General features: G+C 55.7%; 8 protein-coding genes across 8 annotated transcripts; 4 read left to right on the top strand and 4 right to left on the bottom strand.

Moving 5' to 3' along the window:
• Positions 1-357: 357 nt before the first annotated feature.
• Positions 358-1,014, bottom strand: IWZ02DRAFT_492703 (chitin synthesis regulation, resistance to congo red-domain-containing protein; the record flags this gene model as incomplete). Its single annotated transcript, XM_066769869.1, has 3 exons — positions 358-717; positions 783-897; positions 983-1,014. The coding sequence occupies 3 exons, from the start codon at positions 1,012-1,014 to the stop codon at positions 358-360; spliced, it is 507 nt and encodes a 168-aa protein (XP_066620304.1).
• A 282-nt stretch (positions 1,015-1,296) lies between these two features.
• IWZ02DRAFT_458069 (protoporphyrinogen oxidase) lies at positions 1,297-3,442 on the bottom strand. The gene is made up of 3 exons (XM_066767984.1): positions 2,962-3,442; positions 2,242-2,901; positions 1,297-2,185 (listed from the first exon to the last, which is right to left on the bottom strand). Exons 1-3 carry the CDS (start codon positions 3,322-3,324, stop codon positions 1,394-1,396), a joined length of 1,815 nt encoding a protein of 604 aa, XP_066620303.1. The 5' UTR covers positions 3,325-3,442; the 3' UTR covers positions 1,297-1,393.
• A 369-nt stretch (positions 3,443-3,811) lies between these two features.
• IWZ02DRAFT_367288 (uncharacterized protein) lies at positions 3,812-5,360 on the bottom strand (the record flags this gene model as incomplete). The annotated part of the gene is made up of 2 exons (XM_066764367.1): positions 3,812-4,904; positions 4,963-5,360. Coding segments are annotated over 2 exons (1,491 nt in total), but the record flags the coding sequence as incomplete, so codon positions are not given.
• A 435-nt stretch (positions 5,361-5,795) lies between these two features.
• On the top strand, positions 5,796-7,164 carry IWZ02DRAFT_506390 (uncharacterized protein; the record flags this gene model as incomplete). The annotated part of the gene is made up of 5 exons (XM_066770399.1): positions 5,796-5,881; positions 6,097-6,153; positions 6,207-6,306; positions 6,358-6,661; positions 6,712-7,164. The coding sequence occupies 5 exons, from the start codon at positions 5,796-5,798 to the stop codon at positions 6,762-6,764; spliced, it is 600 nt and encodes a 199-aa protein (XP_066620301.1). The 3' UTR covers positions 6,765-7,164.
• Positions 7,165-7,297: 133 nt separating this feature from the next.
• Positions 7,298-8,212, top strand: IWZ02DRAFT_47134 (uncharacterized protein). The gene has a single exon (XM_066768865.1). The coding sequence runs from the start codon at positions 7,459-7,461 to the stop codon at positions 8,005-8,007; it is 549 nt and encodes a 182-aa protein (XP_066620300.1). The 5' UTR covers positions 7,298-7,458; the 3' UTR covers positions 8,008-8,212.
• A 538-nt stretch (positions 8,213-8,750) lies between these two features.
• On the bottom strand, positions 8,751-9,358 carry IWZ02DRAFT_506388 (uncharacterized protein; the record flags this gene model as incomplete). The annotated part of the gene is made up of 1 exon (XM_066770398.1): positions 8,751-9,358. Exon 1 carries the CDS (start codon positions 9,351-9,353, stop codon positions 8,751-8,753), a length of 603 nt encoding a protein of 200 aa, XP_066620299.1. The 5' UTR covers positions 9,354-9,358.
• Positions 9,359-14,299: 4,941 nt separating this feature from the next.
• Positions 14,300-15,747, top strand: IWZ02DRAFT_435276 (Gti1/Pac2 family-domain-containing protein; the record flags this gene model as incomplete). Its single annotated transcript, XM_066766428.1, has 2 exons — positions 14,300-14,786; positions 14,834-15,747. The coding sequence occupies 2 exons, from the start codon at positions 14,300-14,302 to the stop codon at positions 15,745-15,747; spliced, it is 1,401 nt and encodes a 466-aa protein (XP_066620298.1).
• Positions 15,748-15,859: 112 nt separating this feature from the next.
• Positions 15,860-16,704, top strand: IWZ02DRAFT_47099 (uncharacterized protein). The gene is made up of 2 exons (XM_066768838.1): positions 15,860-15,883; positions 15,954-16,704. Exon 2 carries the CDS (start codon positions 16,041-16,043, stop codon positions 16,515-16,517), a length of 477 nt encoding a protein of 158 aa, XP_066620297.1. The 5' UTR covers positions 15,860-15,883; positions 15,954-16,040; the 3' UTR covers positions 16,518-16,704.
• The last annotated feature ends 852 nt before the right edge of the window (positions 16,705-17,556 follow it).

Here is a 17,556-nt window from a genome sequence, read left to right as displayed (position 1 = left end):
AGTTCGACTGCTCTCACCCCATACATAGATATGCCCTCATATCGTAAATTCATTCCTGAGTCCCATGGTCCTTCCCGTGTATCCACCAGTTTAGCGCCATTGCCCGAGTCCGTCCCGGATCCGTCGTCAATTTCTCATCTAGCAAGCCATGGCGCCCGTTCGCGCAGAGCGAAGCAGGCGATGTTCGCAAACGATATGGCGTGGAGAAAGTCTGTTCAAAAGGTTTTCTCCGCCCGTAGTGAAAATGGCTCTTGCCTTCAAGCAAGGAGGCGACGAAAGGGTTGTCGAAAGCAAAAATTGATCCACGCCTGTCCAAACGTGTCTTTGTTGATGGTAACGACGACAAATTGACGTCGCTCAGACTTCTCTGGCCTTGTTCGGTGGCGGTCCTGGCGGCTGCTCGTACACGGGCTCTCCCGCCGCATTCCGCGTGTCGTGGGGGTGTGCCGGCGGCGGCGACGTTGGCATGGTACCCATCTCGTAGTTGCCCTGCGCGCCGCCGTTGGCGTAGTATCCACCGGGCGGCGGGCTGTAGGCTGGCGGGGGCGGCGCGGCGCCGAATTGAGGGTTCGGGTTCGGGTTGTAGTATGGCTGGGCGTACTGCTGAGGGCCGACGTATTGCGCTTCGCCGTGGCCGTTGCGCGCGGCCCAGCCGGTCCCCCACATGGGATGACGACCCATGCGGCGGCGGCGGCGTGCGGTGACGCAGGAACAGGCCTGGGTGGTGGTTGGGTTAGGCCTCTATTGAGTGCTGTGTTGGGGTGGTGGCTGTGGATGCTTACGACGAAGAGAAGGAAGAAGGCGACGATGATGATTACGAGGACGACCCAGCGAGCCCAGTCGCTCCACGGGCTGTTGTTGCAATACAGATCTCCATTGCTGTCGCGAACGCAGTCACTGTCAAAGTGTCAATAGGTATGGCCGTGCGCCGAGAGTGACGTCGCTGGTGGTGCGGCGGGAACGGATGAGACGTGGAACTCACTCTCGCTTCTGAAGCGAATGAAGAGCGGGCATGGTGGGCGAGGTGATGGCCTGGTGGAAGAGGTGGAGAGAGGAAGAGGAGCGGAGTCGGGAGAGGAGGAAGATAAAAGGCAAGGTAAGGGTGGTAAGTAGGCAGGTAGGTATGCAGGTAGGTAGTCGCAGTGATGGCATTCGGTTGGATCCCTCAGCCTCCCTGGACGGAGGCGGCGCAGCACAGCCAGGACGGCAACCGGAATCGGAGCCGGAACCCGAACCCGAACCCGGCTAGCCCAAGGCCAACCCAAGGCCAACGTGATTTGCCGCGGCCTCAGGCGTCGCGTCGTCGTCACCTGTGGTCTTTCTTCTGTTCCTTGCCTTTTGTCACGCTGCTTGGGTGCCTGGCTTCATGTTTCCTCTACCTCTACCTCTACCTCTACCTCAACAACGCTTGCAACCACCGAGGCGCCACCGAAACTATCCAGCTGCCGTCGCCGAGGGAATCGAGCTCAAGGCCAGTTCGATTGCTGCGCATCTGTCCCTCTGCCACTTCCTCCTCGATTTTCATTGCCATCAGCCTTGCCGCCACAACACAATCATGCACCCCCACGCCAGTGTACGAGTTGCCCACAACTCTGACCCTTCCTTCGTATATCTTCTGAAGTGCTTCATGAGCTGAAGTCATTCTCCCGTGATGTCCTACTTTGTATTGCGGGATGCAATCCTTCTGCAGAGTCACATTCGTCAATGCCGGTTCGACCTCGATCTTCAAGTGTCTTGCCAGCAGCGATTTTGCCGCTTCAATACCCTGCTCCTCGCTTGGCAGGCCTGAGGCAGGCCAACCACTCCACCAATGCCCGCCTAGCATGACAGTCAACTGTGTCCCTTGCACCGAGTCCGACGGAAATATGTCGCTGTCAAAGATGACTCCCAGTGCTCTCTCCGGGTTCTGGTCTAAAGCTACACTGTTTGGGATCAAGTAGCCAAATCCTTGGTGCGGCACAAGCCCAGGTTGTCTGTAAAACAAATTGACCACCATCACCGTGACAGTGGGTACCGGGAGCGCATCCTGTATGGCCTGGCGACTCTGTAAATATTCAGCGTCACCCGACCTTGAGCCCGAGGCCATACCAGCAAGTGCAATCTTGCTGGTTGTCTTTGCTGGCAGTGCCGAGATGACGAGATCGTGAGTTTTGACCATGTTGCTGGTCTTCTTCTGAGTGTGAACCTGCCAGAAAACATCAGTGCTCAGTACGCTTGAACTTGTTTTGAAAGACTACGAACCGTGATGCCCGTCATCTTATTTGCAAACGTCTCCTTCTCAAGCTTCGTAACATCTTCCCTTATGATGTTGACATTCTTTTGAATGAGTCGGTTTTCCAGAGCGTTTGCAAGACTGCCCAAGCCATCCTTGAGTGCAAACACCGAGCAATCCATGTACCACTTGTGTACGGCCCAATCTCCGTTGAAAGTCGGCAAGTGCTTGCGCACCAGTTCTCCTAAACTTCGCGGTATGGCTAGTCGATCTTTCGGTGCAGACAACAAGCCTCTTGTAATACTACCTTCAAGCCACTCTTGGTTCCACAAGCGATCGAACGGGGGAGTACTTCGAGCGCTTAGCTCTTCTATGTCTCCAGCGTAAACTCCATGGAGAAAGGCCGATACCAGGTCTTCGCCAGTCTTCTTCAAACCCCGGCGGGCCAAGAAGTCTCCTATTGACTCGTCACCAATTGTATGCTCCCTTTTTTGCCTTTTCCACTCAAAAAGACCCTCTTTAAGGGCGTTGAAGATGACCTTTTCGCCAGAAAGAGAGGCCCAAATGGCGCTCTTGATGGAAGTTGGTAGGCGAAGTATGTGGTCTTGGTCGAATATGTAGCGGTTTTGGGCGGCAGGGGAATTTTTGTTTGCCTTTCGGAGGTCATTTCTCAAGCCGAGTTCCAGAGCCTTTGGTTGCAAGTGTCAGCTTGGCGATAGTCGATTGACCTTGAGAGCGGACAAGGGTACCAATTCGAGCGTAAACATTCCCCAGATGCTCTTTCTCAGTGTCCGCGGTCCCTGCTCGAAAGTGACATATCCTCCGCCGCCAGGTACAGGTTCGCGCTTCGACTGTAGCCAGCCGCCGAACCGGTTACTGGCCTCGTATAGCGTGATTGTAGCTTTCGGGAGTGACCTGGACAAATAATAGGCTGTCGACAGGCCGGTGATACCGCCGCCGAGAACAGCGATTTTTTTGGGAGCGTTGGGTCGCGGCGTCGCGTAGCATCGGCGCGGCTGCTTGTATGACGCGCATCCGTGACCTAGAGGTGGGCTCAGCGAAGCACGCGGTAGTCGAGTGCCTCGAAGCAAGGCATGGCTGCGTGATTGCATCGCTCGGGAAGCATCAATGGCGTGGCGTCGAGTGGCCAGCTGTGCCGCAGAGGTTAGGCCTTGGTGTTGGTGGTTCCGTTGTCGACCTTGCGGAGCTACGGTCAATGGGGTCCGCCGCAACTGGGGTGACGTGGATCGACGCCGAGGCGGGCACTCCACCTGATTGATGGCTCCCGCGCCCCGAGACCCTTGGGCCCTGCAGGGCAATGTTCAAACATTCAATACAACAATGCCAGGTCCCCGGAAGCTCCATTTGCATCTACATACAATCGACCGTCCAACTGAGAAATCAAGGCAGCTTGTGCTGTCCATTCCAACCGAACTCAAAACGCCATGGCCCCGCTCGCACAGGGCTTTCTATTCATCCTTCACGTCCGCACCAGAATCGAAACTCATACAAGATCCTCCATCCAATGGTTGGGTGTGTAAAGTACTGCCCGATTTTTCAAGCCGCAATCTCGGAATTCTGCTGCTCCGTCTTTGGCGCCTCCTTTGATTCTTGCGACTTTGCTGGCAAGATGAGCTCTTCCTCTTGATTCTCGTCAACAAACTTCCTTTCGCTGACATGTTCCTTGCCCGATCCATTTGTAGCCCGCTGTTCCGGGTCGTGCTTGAAGAAGCAGTGCGGGTTAAGGCACGGCGTGAACTTGCACTTGGTCTCAACGTGTGTAAACTTGCAATCGGGGTTGGTGCAGCTTTCGTTGAACCGGCAAGGCTTGGGCGGGTGCTGGAACGGGCAGCCAGGATTCGTGCAATGCATGCCGAATTTGCAAGGGTTCTTTTGCTGGAATTCCATCTTTTGAGCAGGCGAGGGGTGCTTGGCTGTGCACTTGAAGTTTTTACAACGAACGCTAAAGGAGCACTGGTCGCTGAGGTCGACAGTGATGCCGGGGGCAGCTAGGGGTGCCTGGTGCGCGTAGGGGCACTTAGCGTTTGTGCAGTTGGTGTTGAACTTGCACATGGTATCCCACGGCTCCTTGTCTTTCGATTCGACATTCATTGCCTCCGCGTTGCTCCCAGCCTCCACACCACCCTCACCCATCTCCGTGTCACCCTGTGGCTTCTTGCCTATATGTTGGGGCTTGTTCCTGCTCGGGCGCGAAGAAGGGTCAACTCGATCGAACAATGATTTGCCCTGGTTTGGTCCACCACGGTGGTTCTTTTGAAAGGCCGGGTTGAAATACTGCTGTTGCTGAGGCACTTGGTGACCCGTTGCGGCCAAAGCCTGTGACATATGTGCCATCTGAGCTGACATGGCCTCGAAAGTACGGAAGATGTCCATTTGCGACATTTGCGATTGTGGAGGCATCATATTGCCAGCAACGGACATTCCCATGCCATTCATGCCCGGCATGCCACCCATGCCACTCATGATGGCCATGTTGCGGTTTGCCTGGTGGCGAGGGCCCTTGGGAGCTTCTCGGCCGGCATGCGAGTTGATGCGCCCTGTCCCGCCTCCGCCTCTTACACGATGTAAAGCTGCGTCGTTGGAGCGCTCCATGGCCTTGTTAAGGTGCCCCATCATACGCTTCTCGCGGCCTGTCTGGTTGCCGTTGCGCATAGCCTTGGGGCCAGTTGGTCTGTGTGAATTGGTTAGCTGAGATCCTAGACGTTGTTGCATTCTGACATGAGCCTTACATTGAGGTTTGCGAGGCATCACCCATCTCGGCGTCCTGGCCTGGACGATTGGTGGACTGGGCTTGGTCGCCATTGAATGCCGGCTGGCCGTCTTGTGTTTGTGACGGTCCTGAGGAGCCGCCGTTCAGTTGCGAGTTGAGGGTATGGAGCTGCTCAAATAACCATCGCGAGAAGTTGACAGCGTCCGGATCGTCAGGTCCCAGACTGAGCAAGTCGTTGGCCAGCTCCGAGGCGATTTGCTCCTGGGTTTTGCCATTGACTAGCATGAGGATAATGTACTCGGAAAGCGCAGTGTCGTCTGAAGCGCCGCTGCTCCAACCAACCTCGGCGAGCTTGGGCTGGACGACGCTCTGAAGGGCGTTTGCCAGAGGCGTGCCGACCTGGAGCTCCACCGACATGGTGGGACTGCGGGATGTAGGATCGAGGGTCGCGCGACTGACGGGCAGGTGGCAGGAGTGGCGGGCGCGTGCGAGGCTGGTCGCGATGAAGCGTGCGGGTCGGTGGATGGCGGAGACACGAGGAACCGTAGACGCTCAAGGCAGGCGACGACGTGAAACAAAGAATACGGTGGAGCGGGTGGCGGAGGATGGTGTTTGAAAGGTGTGAGTAGACATGGCGCACGGCTTTGTCGGTGGGTGCGTGGTTGGCCAACCCAGCGGCCGCCGGAGTCTTACATAACCACAGCAGGCGGCCTCTTATGCCCAACTTCCTGCTCCCGCGTCTCTTCTTCACCACACGTCGTCTCTCTTCTGGACATCCACCCCCCAACGCGTCATCTGCATCTTCGTGCATCGCTCTTCGTTGTGCTCCTCAACACGAAGGCTTCGTCCAAGATGTCTGGCCGCGGTGGCACCACGCTCTACGTGACCGGCTTCTCTCACGGAACGCGCGCCCGAGACCTCGCATACGAATTCGAACGGTACGTCCCCAACGATACGTGAAGTCGACTCGCCTACCTCCTCTCTGCCGCATTGCACTTCCGACCCGAACCGATCGATCTATCGATTCCCTCCTCGCTCCTCCCGTCATGTAGATAGCCCTCCTCGACGCTCCTGGACCTCCGACCACCCCGTTCTCTGTTTCTTGTCCTTCCGCGATGCGACGATGAACACCCAATCTAACTTCCACACGAAGGTATGGTCGCCTTGTGCGCTGTGACATTCCAGCTCCGCGATCTGCTTCATCTCGTCTGTAAGTCTCCCTCCTCGCCCCTGATCTTGGCCCTTCTGACCGTTTCGTTCCAGTTTCGCGTTTGTGGAGTATGAATCTCGTCGGGATGCTGACGATGCCTATCATGAGATGCACAACAAGCGCATCGGACGTGACGACATCTTGAAGATTGAGGTACGCATCCAAAGACGGCATCCCCCTTTGCAGTGCTGACAGCAATCCCAGTGGGCCCGCACTCCACCCTCTGCTTCGTGGCGCTTCGACTCGGGCCGTGACCGCGGTGACCGCCCACCGAGGCGCGACCGCTCCCCCCGCCGCGGCCGCAGCGTCACTCCTCCCCGCCGTCGTGGTGACTACTCACCCCGCAAAGACGACCGCCGTGACCGCGACTACGACCGCCGCGACCGCGACCGCTCTCGCAGCCCTGATGACCGTGACCGCCGCGACCGGGACCGGGAGATGCGCGACGTTCGTGACCGCGACGATGAAGACCGCGAGCGTGAGAATGGCACTAGCGGAGTCGACAAGCGTAAGTTGGAGAGCCTCTAGAATGATGATGTAAGGCTAACGAAAATACAGGCGAGGAATCTCCCCCTCCCCCTGCACATGACGACCTGGACACTGCCGAGTGAAATGATCCAGATCCTCCGTGTCCAAGCATTTGACAACATCCCGCAAGCTTACAAAAACTTCTCAGAGGCTGCGGTTGTTGGCTTCCCTTCGCCAGTCGGTCTTCTCAAAATTGATGATGCGAATCAGGTTTCGAGCGGGTCGGTACGGTTTGCGGTTTCCCGGTAATAGTCGGCGCCTATGCTTTTGGAAGTGTCGATTTCTACAACCCACTCTCCATGGATTGTTGCCCTACGCCGTCCAATTTTCACCCGTGTCACGGGGTCTGCGAGTTTTTCATCACCTGATGAGGGTTTTTCAAACAGGTAAACTAGGTCAGCAAGGAACTCGATAAAAAGGAGCAGGTCGATTTCATCATCTCTACTCGAGTTGATGCCGTTTGTAAAATCAATGCAGGTCATATAATTTTTTTCGAAAAGTCATGAGTTTCGTGCGTGCGCCTCTAAATAGTCATTTGACAGACCGAGCGCTGGTAACGGGCAAGACTTCGACGTCATTTTTTCAAATAGGACAATGACAGCAAATGGTCACTCGGCTTCATCTCAGCCCCTGAGCTCGCAAGTATCATGCTGATGAAGAAGTTCAGGTCTCATGACTCCAACGCCTTGCCAACGTCACTCCCAGCTCAAATGTCCATAAAAGGGGCGTGTCTACGATCATTGCCCATTTTACTCGGCCAACCAGAACAACCCAGACATGAGCCCGCCAGCAAGAGCGTTGATTGCTGTAATGGCAGCTTTTGTAGCTTTCACGACTCTCTGGCCGCTCCTCCTACCGCTGATACTGGCTTTGGCCTCGGTGTCTTCTTCGTTCCTGACATTCGTGTTGTCGCCGTCGTCGCCGTCGTCGCTCGTCCGCCTCTGCACGCACAAGCTCGTCACGCACACGGTTGCGAAGTATTACGTCAAGAAGGTTCTGCGTGCTGCTCATGCTTTTGTCGTGCGACGGGAGACGGGGGAGTGGGTGCGGTGGATCAGGAGGCTCGGGGACTCTTGTGCTGGCGCGGCGTGCTTGAATGATGTACCTTTTCTAGGTCCTGTTTTCGATGCTCAGAACGATGCTGGCACTGAAGCAAGAGGAGATGGAGACGACGAGCTGCTCACCCTCTCATCCGCACTCGCAACGGCGCTGGATAGCGTCAGAGACGTCGTTGCTGGGGCGGAGCCGCCGGTTCGTTTGTCCGCGGCGGAGAGGAGAAGGTCGATTGATGCTGTTGTTGCTGGTTGCGTTGGTGAATGTCGTTGACAGAGTATCAACTTGGAGGAGGCACGGGAGACACACATGCAGCGATGGCTTGTTGATGGACTTGGTTGCCCCTGATCGCGGTAGCCGGCTGCTATGAGAGGTCAGCTGTTGGCAGCCCGGCTGTACTGATCGAGGCAGCATGGATATAGTTTAGAAAATGAGTAGTGACAAAGGTGGAAAGTCGATCAGTTTAAACACTAAGAGCTTAATATGCTGCAAATTTGCCTATCCACTTTGAAGCACGGAAAAAAAGCCAGTCTCTCCTTCGGAGCGTCAAGTGATATGATCAGCAGCTCCTCCAAGGCTCGGTGAGAACTGCAGGACACAAAAATGTTCTCGGGGACGTGGTAGTCATGAATACCCTCTATCATTACACTTTGAAGTGTTCGAATTTGAATGCCCCTACTCTACCCAGCCCGTATCTACAACTTCCCTCGTTCTTAACATTGTGTATCACGTCTTTCAGTATCAAGTCTTACTCCCCAACCCGGCCCCCTGAAGAAGAAAGCTCTCTAGATCTCATGCCTCGGCACATCCGCCGCTTTCTCGCCCTTTTCACGATCGAAGGCCAAACGACGCTCAACAGAGGTCCATCCTCCTCCCTCGATACTTCGCCAACTCCATGAGACTCCATCGACGTCGTCATCCCACTCCAGCGATCCAACCTCTACTTGATTTCTTCTCCTATTTACGAAGCCGAAGTATCAATCCATCGCGAAAATCACCTCGCCCATCTCAACGCTCTACGTTTCCCGCAAGTCTCTTTTCCCGTGACCGTTGCCATTGCCGCTCTTGTTCACGGTAGCCGCGGTTTTATGGGCAGTAGTGGTGCTCTTCTTGAGAGAAATTCCACTGACTACGCGCCCTCGACCCCACTTCCACACTCTGCGGAAAGAAGGCAGAATTTTGCGCGTGCGCGTGTGCGGTCTGGGAAGCTGCACGGCGGGGGCGTGCAGGCGCGTTCGCTCTGCGAGGGCTTTTTCCATTTGTGTCGCAGCTAATCGGCGGTGCATGCTGCGAGACTTGTCGTGGGCGTGGTGTTGCTCCTTGTGGTATTCGTGGCTCTTGTAGGAGTGGGAGTGGGTGTAGGCGTGTGGGGCTGGGTGGAGCGCAACATGGCCGTGGCGGTAGGAGTGGTGGCGAAGTGGATGCGCTGTTGTTGTTGTTGGTGAGAGGGCGAGGGTGGTGAGGAGGATGAGGAGGATTAAGAGGGTGAGGGGCCGCTTTTGTGGATGCATTTTGGAGTGTTTGAATGAGGATGGCTTTGGAGTTTTGGAGATGGAGGGAGAAGCAGGGAAAAAATGATGAGTTTTGATGAGTCTGTCTGGCTTTGGATGTCTTTTCATCCTATTACTCAACGCAGTGATGTATGGTACCGTGGGAACCACTTCAACAGCAAAGCTTGCTCCTGCCCTCTCTATCGCCATCCCTATCACAATCAGCATCACCACATGATGACGACCTGTCCTGTGTTAACGGGCATCCCATAGTTCGCCGTTTGTCAAGGCACATCTCCATCCCTTCCTCAGTCTCTCGTCCTGTTAACGCCACAAATGTCCCTTTGTCCCCTTCCCTGCACTCAACCAACTCTCTCCTCGTCAGTTCCACGCCGCAACCTACAAACCTGCGGACCAAGAGCCAACGCGACCTTGAGCATCGAGTGAAAGGCATATTCAGGGGGCACGCGGTGAGTCACCCTGCTACTCGTAGCATACTGGTACTCTGTCACATGAATTCCAAGAACTAGAGGATTTGGTCTTTAGGCTGGAAGGAGAAGAAAGCAGGACTGCTTTTGAAAATGCATGAAAGCCGGGGGGGAATACCGGAGGTCACTGAGCCAGTAGCAAAACGGAGGTAGGAAGGGGCGCAAGGTTCGCTGGCAAGCAAGCGAGTGAACGATTGATGGTGACAAAAAGTCGTACGGAGACACACCAAACAGGGGTTTCAACTTCGCAAGAGGTGAGGCGGGCGGATGATGAACGATGCTCCCTCAATGGCCTGCTATTCCAAGAAAGGTGCCTTGATGCTTTTGTACAGCTTCCATTTTTTGATCGCTCTTCTTGTGCGAAGTTAAGTGCTGCTTGGATTTCTACCCGCTTGCCTTGCAGAAAACACGACGTCTTTCTCAGCATGACTCTTGGGAGCCCTGTGAGACCTTGCGCCGAGTTACGTCGAGAGCCTGGATGTTGACTCTTTTTTAAGGAGCAGTGAGACATGTGCAAGTCGTTGAGTGAAATGGCGGACCGGACAAAGACGAAGGACACGTGTAGAGAGCGCAAAACTGCAGAAGAAACGGCGAGCATGCAACATGTGAAAATTCCACATTCAAGCCTCCCTGCTTCTGAATCAACGATACAAAAGACACGGGCGAACCACATCACTAGCGAACAGCTCAACCAGCTGCCAGCGGACATCAAGCGCCTCACCTCCCGGACCTACCTAGACAGGCCAACATCGGCCACAGAAAGACCCAACGAGTCATGGAACACCGATTATCCCAAGAGAAAGATCCGGGGAAAGCCAAGTTAATCCAGAGAGCAAAGTCCAGCCGGTTCAGGCCCCACATCCAGCCAATCAGCCAAGTCCACGGAAGCTTAAATGCACGGAGGCACTCGGGCGAGGCATGCAAATTTCCAGAAGCTTTCCAAAACCGGTCGGACGGCGGATGCCTGGATTGTGTGCGTGTGTCGGTGTGCTACACATGGCTGCAGATGCTGCGGCAGAAAGTGTTGGATGTAGCTGCTGCAGCAGACGCAGGAAGGGATCTGGACAACCAACAAGATTTCGTACACAGATGAGAGGCTAAAGGCAGAGCTGTAGAGTTGCGTTGACTTGAGTTGGATTGCGAGAGTGCAAGCGCAGCCGCAGCAGAGCAAGCACTGACGCCAAAGAAACCAATGACAGAAGGAAGCATATGAGGAAGGATGAATAATAAGAGAGAAAAGGATAACGAAACCAAATTTCGCTCTGTCAGAAACACTTACCAGGACCAAAAGACGAAGCAAAAAGCAAAGCGCAGGGTCCACGGCGAAGAATTAAGGATTTAGGGAGTCTACGGGATTTGAGGAACGCTTGCATCCTGTAGGAACTCTCTTCTGACTGCAAAATCCAAAATCCTCCTTTTGTGCAGTGCCAGACTGCAAAGACGAGCAATGATTACTGTTGCATTACCCATACTTCCCTATAGACTTCGCTAAGCCTTGCCATCGCAATCTCCAGGCGACCCGCCGCCGCTGCCGCTCATCGCCAAAACGTCAAACGCAAAAAGAGGCACCAAATTAAGAAGTGAGAGCGTACGGTTAATCGTTTGGTCCTGTTGCTTAAATTGTGTGTGTGGTCCGAAATGTAGGGTGGCGCTGCTAGGCTTTGACCTTCTTCTTATTCTTCTTTGGCTTATCGTGTACCGTGTTGGTAGGACAGGGAGGAGATAGTCGTGCCTTGATTTGCCAAATTAACGTACCGCGCTTGTTCGGCTGCGGTACGAGAGGAGCGAGAAGGGAGAATATTTGTGGGCGTTGGAGGCTGGCTGGCTGGCTGGCTTTGAGAACGGACGGTTGAAGAGTGACTTGCTGCAGCCCTTGTCCCTGCAGAGGCGCTCACAGCTGTCAAGCAACAGCAACGTGAGGAGGTACTTTGGCGTGTGCTGTCGCCGCTGCAAGTTCGTCTAAAAAAGTTCCCCGGGCGGACTTGAGACCCCAGACCCTTGACTAGTGCCCGAGCAAGGCCAGCCGGTCATCCATCCTGCGAGCCTGCCATAAGCCAGCAACTTAAGCGCGCCGAGCAATAACTCTAAAAACCATAAAACTGTAAAAATGGCTAGATCGGCCAGTGATCAGGGGTGGCGATGAACCGGTTAGAAAGAGGCTCCGCCCAATCACGCGCAATGCATGATGCACGAACAAAGGTCAGAAGAGCAATCTGCTGCCAACAAAGGTCGAGCGCTCATGAAGCACGTCGAAGACAAGGGAGCGCGCACCTAAGCTTTGGCCAGGCACAGCCAAGGGGCAGTCGGTTGCCAGGTTATGAGATGTCCGTCGGAAGCAAGATGCGATGGTGCTGCTGACTCGGTAGCTACAGATGATGGCTTTTGGAGGCTGGATGTGAGTCGGCATTTGACTTTTTGCGTGCGGCACGCGGCGAAGATTGTGGAAGCGCGCGCTGGATATCGCCAGCGATGGCAAAGCACACGGCAGAGCAATGGTTTTACCTGGCGCTGGCAAGATAGGAGTCGATTTTGCCGTGGTGGGCGCGCGGGTTGGATACAATGGTGGTGGCAGTTGGGCGGAGAGGGCCGCTTGGGACCAAAATACGAGGATGCCGCTGTATTCCGGACGAGTCGAGGACAACAGTTGCTGTGTGCAGGTGGGCACCCGAGATCTTGGAATGGCGTTTTATGCGCGCCTGCAATGTCAGAGACAAGAGTCTTCTGAGCTTGGCGGAAGGACGGCTGTGCCCGGCGGATGGAGGACGGATTTGAGCGTCTTGGCCGCCACTGTGTTGGCAGATTGGTCGAGGCTAACACGAGGCTGCAGTGGTCCAATGACAGCTGGGAATAAGCATAGTCTTGATGCTTGGTTGTGCTGGCTTGGCCCTTGGCCGGATGCCAACCGTCTCGTGGGCCCTCTGACGCCTTGCAATCACAACGAAGACGGACGCGTGGGCGAGGGCGGGGCATGGCAGCGGAGCTTGGAGGGCCAGCCAGGGTTGGTTTTCAGTTGCAAAAGCCTTTGGTAGCGCCGTCAATCGAGCAGCTTGGCTTCTACCTTAATTCTCGGCCAACCTTGTCGGCCTGACAGCGGCGCCGTACCAAGGGACATGGGCTGGCGGCAAGTTCCAGCGACCCGAATGCTAAGTTCCAGCGGAGCACGTCTGCTTGCACAAGTACTTACGCGAGAAAGCATGCCGTCTGCGCCGCAAACGTGCGACGGTCGCATCGAGATTGCGCGCCCGTGCTCGTGTGGCAGTCTTGACGGATATGATGCGAGGGCAAACGCCGCTGCTCCCGCTGGCCGCTGGGCAAGTCATTATGCTTAAGTCTTTAAGCTTAAAAGCCTTGTCGCAACCCCATAAGCCCATGACACCCAGCCAGGCCGCCCACCACGCTCCTTGGCCCAACGTCTTCGGCATGTAGAGCGCCCTCGGCGAGCCCACAGTTCGCCGCGACCCTCTGCCCGTTGGTCATCTCTGCGCGTCCCATTGAGAAACAAGTCCTGAGGGGGGGTCAGAGCCGGGCATGCGTCGTTGGCGGCTTACGTGGAAATCCGACGGACCCGCAGAGGATGCGACTCAGGAGGTTAGCACGTTCCGCAAGACAGGCTTGGCGGCGCCAGGCGAGAGAGATTGGAGAGATGGCCATGGGCAATACAGTGCCTACTCCTCGCTGTCAGTCGTTGAGACAGGCTGCTGCTGAACAGTAAGCGTTAAGCATAGCGGAACGCCAGCTTACGTCGGACGCGAGGGCAAGAGGGAAAATAAAAAAAGAGCGACTTGAACTATGACTTGGGCTTGGCGCTGGGGGCCGCGGCGGGCTTACGCTGGAGCTTGTTGTTGTTTGCGCGGCACTTTGAATTAAAGTTAGCCTTAGGGTCGGGCAGGGGAAACGCTTATTCTGCGCACTGATGCCATCTGGGCACCGGGCCCCAACAAGGGCACTGAGCAAACACCAATACGCCACTCCAAGCAGGCCAAGGCCGATCCATTCCCACGCGCCCAGGAAAAGACCACACATTCCTCCTCCATTCTCAATTGCGCTTATCCCTCGTCCTCTTCCCTCCTTGGCCCTGAACCTTGGCTTGCTTCCTTCGACCCTCATTCTCACCTGCCGCATCTCCACCTCCACCTCCACCTCCACCTCCACCACTACGTCCTCTTCTTGCAAGAAGCTCGCAAACTCGACCATATTATTGCACCAACACCTTCAAGCTTAACCTCGACCGTAAGTCCTTTGTGTCGCAACTTTATTCCTGTTTCAGATCGCCGCCCGCCAACCGTCGCTGCCAACATCACTCCCGCCCCGTTCCGTGCGAGGTTCACCGCGGCTCGCCCACCCTTGGCTCCAAGCATCCCCAAGGACCGCCCGCTGTGCTTATTGCTGGCCTAATTTTGTACCATGCGTCAACTCAAAATCCATTCTGGCTCAGCCGGTACCATGGCTTGGCTGACGCTCGGTGTTTCTGCAGTCGGCTTAACCGAAACTTTATATCCTTTGTACCCACCGCCTTACTAGTCGCCTGCTCGCTCTTCTGCGCGCTTCTGAGCCACCACCTGGCCGCTGCGCTCAACCACCCCAACCATGGAGACCTATCACGGCCACGTACGAACCCCCAACGACGCCATCATTCTCTTTGAAGCATGCCGCACAGGCATGCTGCCTCGCGTCCAGCGACGCCTGTCTGAAAAGGAACGCCAGCAGATCAAGTCCGGCTCTGTCTTCGTCTGGGATGAACGCGAGGCTGGCATGAGGAGATGGACCGACGGCAAATCATGGAGTGCCAGCAGGGTTTCGGGAAGCTTTCTGACCTATCGTGAAATGGAGGGCAAAAGAGGTGGCAACAGCTTCTCTGCACCAAAAAAGTCGGGCTCCAAGTCCGACTCTGGCTCAAAGGACGGCTCTGACGAAGACACTGTGCCCGACGACGGCTACCGCTACAAGCCCGACGGTTTGATGAAGCAGTCCTTCAGCATCACCACCTCGCAAGGCCAACACCTCCACTTGATCAGCTATTATTCTCGCGCAAGTCCCACATCGCAGACGCTCATGCAACCGTCGCAGGACCCAGGTACGTGCTCTGGGACATTGTTGCGTCATCGCCGCTAACTTGTCAAGCTCTGCGTCATATCCGTCCTCAGAAGGGCATGTATCCAGAATCGTCGGTTAATGAGCAATCCAATGTTCCAGCAGTCACGCGCGGTCCGATGGGCGGATCACCCTTCACTACGGCGCCACACCAGATGGGATCTCCGTACGCGAGAGCAGGCCCTCCAGTCCCCGCATACGCTCTTCACGCGCCGCCGGGCAGCTGGCCCCCAACTCCCCTCGGGACACCGCCGCATGCTTACGCTCACTTCTACGGAGGACCCCCACCGGGTTACATTGCCCACTCACCTCATCCGTACCCGCATCCATACCCTCCTCACCCTGGTTACTCGGCCCCGACGGTTTTCGAGCGTCCTCCTCCAGGCCTGCCTGCACCTCCGCCTATGACCAACGGACATCCGTTCCCTCATCATCTGGCGGCTCCTCCACAACACCAGCAAAACCTTTCCCCTCGAGCACAACAAGTTCCACAACCCGGTCCGCCAACTTCGGCCCCGGGACATCCACCGCACCCCTATTCTCACTATGAGCCGCCGCAAGACAGGATCGCGTTGCCAGCTCCTACGACGTCAGGACCACAACTTCCTCCAGTCAACACTTCGGCGCCCATCGCCAACAACAAGCCAATGACCTCGCCACCAAGCAAGCAGGCTCCGCCTCCCACGGCTCCTGCAGAACCTCAAACTAACGGTGAGACCAATTCTGGGCCGCCGACCACGTCCACGGGCAAGATTTTCCCGAGTATCCACGCTCTCGTAAACGGCACTTCTGAGCCTGCCGAGTCTAGAAGCGACACCAGCGGCAACAGTCGACAAGGGAGCCGGAGCCCGAATGGACACCTCCAGCACGTCAACAACCGCATCTCCGGTTTTGGAGAAGATTCCAAGGCGTTGCGTAGCTTGGACAAGGCCTTTCTCGTCTGAGAGGACCTGGATGCTCGAGAAGTCCTGCATGACCTGAAACAGGATCATCTAACAGCTGTCGTATTTCACTGCTCTGTGGTCGTTGAATGTCTGCCCCGGGCTTTTTCTGCCACTTTCGGATCAGACAGACTCCATTGTTTGTTTACCTTATTTGCCTCTTTGCCTTCGCTTCGCTGAGAAACGAACGGGACTGAACTGCGGTACAGGCTGAATGGCGTTGCCGGGTTTCCTTTTTGCTTCACTCTCGAGTCTTCGGAAGCTGATGACGGACACACTCTCGAATTTTGTTTCAGATGTCGATTTCCCCCTTGCCTTTTGCACGAAGGACACGGTGTTATGGATGCATGGGATGGCGTTCGTTTGACCGGTTATGTCGGAAACTGCCGTTCTGGGGCAAACGTGTCTTCTTGTGCTTCGCTTGTTTCTTCGTTTTGCCTACTTTTCTTTGTTGTCTTCCTGTTTCCTTGCCTCCCCTCCTGAGCGGCGAAGAGCTTCGTGCCTTGAACGCTGTGAAGAGGGAAGAGAGAATGCGTTTCAGTGAGTTGAGATACCACTACTCCACAAGCTTTGTTGAGGATCTACTCCTGTTTACCTACTATGTATCTTTGCGGGGAAGGTTACTTTTCCGTTCGGCGTCTGTCGTTACGGTGTCTGGTGCTACGAGAGCGACAAGATGGGGGATCAACCAAGACGGGTCTACGAGACGAGACGAGACAGACGGCCAGGTGGGACACGGATCAAATCAGACTTTCTTCCCAAACAAGAAATAAGGTCAGAATGAGAACAGAGACGGGATTGAGATGAAGGGATGAAAGGGACAGGACGGGTAGAATGAAAGCTTGACCAGGTGGACAAGAGGATGGCTGGCGAAATCGATGAACTCTCTGCACCAACGTCTGTCTCCTTGCACCCTTGACCATCATTAGCCTTATTGTCCACCACCCTTATCGACTCGTCGTTGGTTGTTTTCCATCGGTCGGTCCTCTGCACCGGACGGAGAGACGGACCCCGCGCGGCCGCAAGCCCCGACCGACGTCATCACTTCAGTGCAGCTGGTCGCCGGCTGCCGGATTGCTTTTCCCGACGACGACCCTAAACGGCAGGAGAAGCACGACACTGCATCGCTCGCTTGCTTGCAATCCCCTCGTCTCTCATCCATCATATCGCATCGCATGCCCGTCGTCACCTCACTCAACCGCATAGCTGAACGCGTACGCGTCCACGGGTCCAGCAGTAGCAGCAGCAGCAGCAGCAGCAGCGCCAGCCAGGGGTAAAAATAGACACAGACACATACGCACATAATCCGTACGCAGGAGCCGGCGCGTCATGTCCGGCAGTCGCGTGGGTCCGGGTGGATGCTGCGATGCTGCGACCAATGACGGGGCGCGCATTTGCATTAGGTGAGGTGGGGCGGGCGGTCCGTCCGGATCCTGTGCGACAAGGAGCCGCAATGGCCCGAGTGTTTGGGCCGGGCCCTGGACCGTTTCTTCCTTCTTTCCTTCTTTCCTTCCTTCCTTCCTGCTCTGGCACTGGCACTGGCACTGGCTGGACCTACCTTACAGAGAAAGAAATGTACCTCGGCTCTTGTTGTGTGGAGTCGTGATGTCGTAGGTGCTGCGATGGGCAGGTCTCTACTCTAGGTAGGGTATACGAGCAAAGCAGAGCAGAACAGAGCAGAGGTAGAGGCGTGGTGATGGTTGAGGTGGAATGGTGAGCAGACGATCATTGGTAGAGCTCTGAGTCTGCGCAACTACCGCGGTGGTGGATGGACGGGCAGCTTTGCACTTAGCTTGTGTGGAATGTACAGCG

Source organism: Phyllosticta citriasiana (assembly GCF_038021145.1).
Source record: "Phyllosticta citriasiana strain CBS 120426 chromosome Unknown IWZ02scaffold_11, whole genome shotgun sequence".
Classification (NCBI taxonomy): Eukaryota; Fungi; Ascomycota; class Dothideomycetes; order Botryosphaeriales; family Phyllostictaceae; genus Phyllosticta; species Phyllosticta citriasiana.
This window is presented reverse-complemented; position numbering and strand designations above follow the sequence as displayed.

What these genes read in the sequence shown, in the direction of transcription:
- IWZ02DRAFT_458069 (XM_066767984.1), bottom strand. Translation starts at nt 3,324, where the DNA reads ATGCAATCACGCAGCCATGCCTTGCTTCGAGGCACTCGACTACCGCGT. An exon ending in GAATGTTTACGCTCGAATTG is followed by an intron (nt 2,902 to 2,961) that starts GTACCCTTGTCC and finishes TTGCAACCAAAG; the next exon opens with GCTCTGGAACTCGGCTTGAG. An exon ending in ATAAGATGACGGGCATCACG is followed by an intron (nt 2,186 to 2,241) that starts GTTCGTAGTCTT and finishes GTTTTCTGGCAG; the next exon opens with GTTCACACTCAGAAGAAGAC.
- IWZ02DRAFT_47134 (XM_066768865.1), top strand. Translation starts at nt 7,459, where the DNA reads ATGAGCCCGCCAGCAAGAGCGTTGATTGCTGTAATGGCAGCTTTTGTA.
- IWZ02DRAFT_47099 (XM_066768838.1), top strand. Translation starts at nt 16,041, where the DNA reads ATGTCGATTTCCCCCTTGCCTTTTGCACGAAGGACACGGTGTTATGGA.